At 48.9% G+C, this 4458-nt stretch overlaps 1 protein-coding gene across 1 annotated transcript; it reads right to left on the bottom strand.

The window, feature by feature from the left end:
• Nucleotides 1–4419, bottom strand: LOC113962000 (hydrocephalus-inducing protein homolog). The gene is made up of 4 exons (XM_027672801.1): nucleotides 4293–4419; nucleotides 3471–3685; nucleotides 863–990; nucleotides 1–364 (listed from the first exon to the last, which is right to left on the bottom strand). The coding sequence occupies exons 1-4, from the start codon at nucleotides 4401–4403 to the stop codon at nucleotides 153–155; spliced, it is 666 nt and encodes a 221-aa protein (XP_027528602.1). The 5' UTR covers nucleotides 4404–4419; the 3' UTR covers nucleotides 1–152.
• Between the last annotated feature and the right edge of the window lie 39 nt (nucleotides 4420–4458).

Here is a 4458-nt window from a genome sequence, read left to right as displayed (position 1 = left end):
ACTTTGTTGCTCTTTACTGGGAGCTGTGACTGCCCTGCAAACTTTGCAGGAACACCTGCTTGTTCCTAATACCCTGAAGCGCTCAAAAGCACAAGCAGCCCCTGAGGCCATATGTTAGTTTTACCCTTGGGCAGTTTATGTCACCGCGTCTTTCAGACCAACCTGATCCTCTGATGATGCTCCTCTTCCTCAGTAGAGAAAGCCTTCCACTGGAATCGGGCTGTGATGTTACTTCTGTTGTGGATGAGCATGGTTCTGTGGCTTGACAGTGAGAGATAAGTCTTGTCAAGCTCCAAAGAGTGCGGGTCCATCCCGACGTTGAAGTCCTTAGCTTTCCCAAGAAGCCTGGTGTGGGTATCTTCATCTGGAACAAAGTAAAAGAGAAGCCTTTGCTCAGCTCACTCGCTGATGGAATTACAAGGACCAGAGCAACCCACAGGTAAATCTCATCCCTGTTTGAGGGCATCCACTTTATCAACCCCCTAAACACTAACTAGTTTTCACTTTTCTTTGTGGTAAAGCTGGGACGGGGCGGTGCTGCTGGAGGGGGAATTCAGGTGGCTGGGACAGTGGGGAGTTGGTAGAGGACTGTGGTGGGGGTGCAGGATGGAGAACACCCTGCTGACACCAGGGTCCCCCCAGGGATGGACTAACACACAGCAACACAGCACATCCAGAACAGGGACAGACTCAGTCTTGGCCCCTTCTTTGCTCACTTCTGAGCACTGAAACACACGGAGGCTTTGAAAGGAACAGTTCTACAAGTAGTTTGCAGAGCAAGTCTAACGTTATTCTGCTTAGAAAGGGCTCTGCTATTTTGAAGGGTGCAGGGCGAGTGCACCGTGCAGTGCCCAGCACTCACCAACTATGTCGAAGTGCACTGCCAGGGATGCGGAATGATGCCCGGACTTCCGCGGGTGATATTCCACTGTCACTTGCATGGTTTCACCAATGTCGAGGGTTCCCGTGGCTGGACTGACAGTGAAAGGGCTGCAAGACCAAGAGAGAGATCAGGACTCTTGGGGGAGGTTTGGGGACGATATTTGCAGTCTAGTTCACTTCAGCTGACTTGTGCAAGCAAGGAGCAAAGCAACTACAGTCAGCAGAAGACAGACAGAAAACACAGCATCAGAAACAGCTACTGACTCTCTTCTGAGGAGATGCAGCCTGCAGAAAATCCTGTTGGATAAAATGAACTCATCTCCCCCATACTCTGCATGGAGGCTCAAGGGTCTGACTGCCAGCAATCCCATCAGAGAGTGGTTTGGGAAGAGCACGGAGAGGGTTAAGAGCTATTTGCATGCACAACTTGACACTGACTCCCTCAGGAATGTCTCTTTTTCGGTCCCTTATAAACCTCCTTCAAGAGATGCAAACGGCAGGGCACTACCTGCCCTGTGAGATTACAGCCTAGGAATCAACAGGGAGAATAAAGTCTTCCTTGAAGACCAGAGAATAATGAGTTTAATTTGCAGTGTGGTTGTGTGGGGTTGTTTTTCTCCTTGTAAACATCCTGGTTTAGCCCAAGAAAGGGCACATTTTATCAGCATTTCAATGAAAGCTGCTCAAAGAAAAGGAGCAATGAAAACTCTGAATGAGTGCAACTGCAAATTGGAGCAATACAGTGACATGGAAACAATAGCCAAAAGGAGGGTCCCGTTTACAGCCTGAAGGATTCAATCCCAGCTAAATGAAGTGCCATTAAGAGCAGCACAGGAGCTGGAGTGTCATCCAGCCTGGTAACTCTTTGCTTGGCCCACCAGAGAAACAAGGGAAATAATTAGGCAAATGTGTTGGTGCAGTTTGGATTTAACAGGAGCAATTTGCCTTTGTCACCAGGTAAACAGCTCTTGCCTGACAGACACAAAAATCAGTGCTTTAATGCTTCGGGATAGCTCAGGTGAAAGGTGCTTCTGGCCAGTGGCTGCTGGGCTTTGTGCTCTTTGTACAGCCCCACTGAGACACCAAAATTTAGTGCTTTGCTGATGGTTAATTTGTCACCTTAAAAACATTTCCTGGGGATTCTGATGGTGATTAGAGAATGCAACACAAAAAAAAATAAAAATAAGAAGAACAACTGGAGCCGTGTGCAAGCTGAACTTTGTTCCTGTCAGTGGTGACAGCTGATGGAATTGCTGCCCTTTCTGCTCCTTAAGGAGCTATGGCTGCAATTAGGGGCCTGACCCAGGCCCATTATCACTAGTGAGAACATCACTACTGGCTAATGGAGAAGCCTTGGGCCAGCAATGTTTTTGTGCTGGGCCTGAGACTTTGGAGAGAGAGGAGGAAAGACAAGGCCCCCCTAGCCCCAGAGCTGGATTACTCTCTGTGCTCCTGCATCTGCCCCGATGGGGACGCCAGGACTGCTGCAGGGCTCTGCTGGGGCTCGGAGGTTCATTGCCTGGGGTGGGAAAGGCACAGTATTTTTTTCCTATTATTTTGCCAGAAATTTTGCCAGAACAGAGAAGCTACTAGTTAAGGGGAATCCCTGGCAACTCTTCAGCACTACCTTCCCTCCCGTTCCCTTCCTACTCCTGCCCCATGTCCATATACTCCTGCCCTCAGATGGCTGGATGGGGAATGAGACTCCTGGCGCTGACTTCAGGGGATGCCTGAGAAAGAAGGTGTTTTTCTATTTTCAAATTCTCCGAAGAGGATCCAGCCAAGTTCAGGACTAAGAACTCAAGTGCAAATCAGTCCCTGCATCTCTGACATTTTCACGTATTCCCCGAATTGCTCCTGTTTCTTATACACCTGTGCATATGCCTATGGGCAGATGGTACATCAACAGGCATGAGAGGACCTTGAAGAAAGTTCCCAAGGAAGAATGAATGACAGTTTGACAAAAATTTAACCAAGAACAAAATAAACTGAAAAAAAAGCAGAAACACGGGAACTTCAGAGTATTTTAAAAGAAATCTGAATGAAAGGTGGGGGATACTTAATTAGAATAAAATGCTTCTATTCAAATATTAAATGATCTGCTTGAAAATTTATACTGGCTTTCAAAGGTTCTTCCTGAAACAGAAGAGATGACTGATACCCTCAGCTGACAAGGGAAATCAGATCAGCTTTGACTAACAGGAACGGCACAGGCTGTTCACAACACAGCTCATGTTGGGCATCTGATGAGGGGCCCCCTGATGTGCCACATGCTTGAGGCCTCCTGGAGAATGGGTTTATTTGGGTGACAGTGGGAGGCAGCCATTTCAGAAGGTGTTGGTGCTCAGGAGGGTGCAGATCAACTACTGACGTGTTCCAGCAGTCCCCAGGAAATCTGGGAGACACAAAGCTCAGGGGTTGCATCCTGCTTAAAACACTAGAAGCAACAGCAGGCCCCACACGTCCTGCCCATTTCCAGCTGTGGCTGCAGTGCAGCAGCTCGGATGCTCTGCTTCCTTTGGGATACTCTTTCCCAACTCTGCCATCACCCAAAGTTGTTTTGCATTAAGACAGAAGAGCTGCTTTACCTCTCAGTGCTGAGGCTGTAACAGGCTTCCAGGTTCCCGGTGTTGCGAACCAGCAGAGTCTTCTGGGTGCTGTGGTTGACTGGACACGACGAGAAGTCCAGCTGGGCAGGGAAGTCCAAGACTGGACGGGCACCAATGGCCCGGATTGGCACAGTGAACTTTTCCCCTTCGCAGCTGCAGACAAGCTCGTGGACATGGTCCTTCAGGAAAAGAGACTGGCAGAGCACAGGGCATTGAGTGACATCCCCATGGCAGAAGAAAATGTGCTGTTTTCTATGACCTTTTGTGGGCATGAATTTACCTCTTCCACCCCAGAAATGACCACTAATTCATACTAATAAAGGCTGGAGAACAGAGCATGTGAAAAAGCATCATTTTTGCTCCATTCCAATGGGAAAGAATAAAGCTCTCTGGATCTTTTTGTTCCTCTGGTATTTTCCATAATTAAACCCCTTCCAGTGAGCCTCGAGATAGCTAAACATCAACATCCCTCCCTGTCATTTCCCTGCTGTTCCATGTGCCTCTTCCCTTGTGAACGTTCAAGAATAGGCATGGAGGGAAAGCAAAGCCCTCTAGGCCCAGCTGCAGGGACTGGCAGCACCATGCTGTGCCAAGGTGTTTAACCAGCTTCAGACTGGCAGCACCATGCTGTGCCAAGGTGTTTAACCACTGCAGGGACTGGCAGCACCATGCTGTGCCAAGGTGTGACCAGCTCCAGGCTGCCTGCCCCCCAGCCCAGAGCTGACCTCACAGCATGGGGTGGGCTATAACCAGTGTGCAACAAACGCCCTGGCTTTAGAGAGAATGTTCCTCCAAACTCACCTTGCTGCCCTCAGGGATGAAAAGGATGTTTATGGTGCAAAATGAGCCTGATGGAACTTGATGGCACACACCATTGGGGCCGACCAACTTGAAATAGGGTGAGCTGTCCATGGTGACCGTCACCAGCCGAGTAACCTGCAGGAAAGACACAAAATGGTGATTTTGC

The sequence above is a fragment of the Neopelma chrysocephalum genome, unplaced genomic scaffold (assembly GCF_003984885.1).
Source record: "Neopelma chrysocephalum unplaced genomic scaffold, ASM398488v2 Primary Assembly neopelma1_97933, whole genome shotgun sequence".
NCBI classification, from domain to species: Eukaryota; Metazoa; Chordata; class Aves; order Passeriformes; family Pipridae; genus Neopelma; species Neopelma chrysocephalum.
The sequence above is the reverse complement of the archived record's forward strand: the minus strand, read 5'-3'. Positions and strand labels throughout refer to the sequence as shown.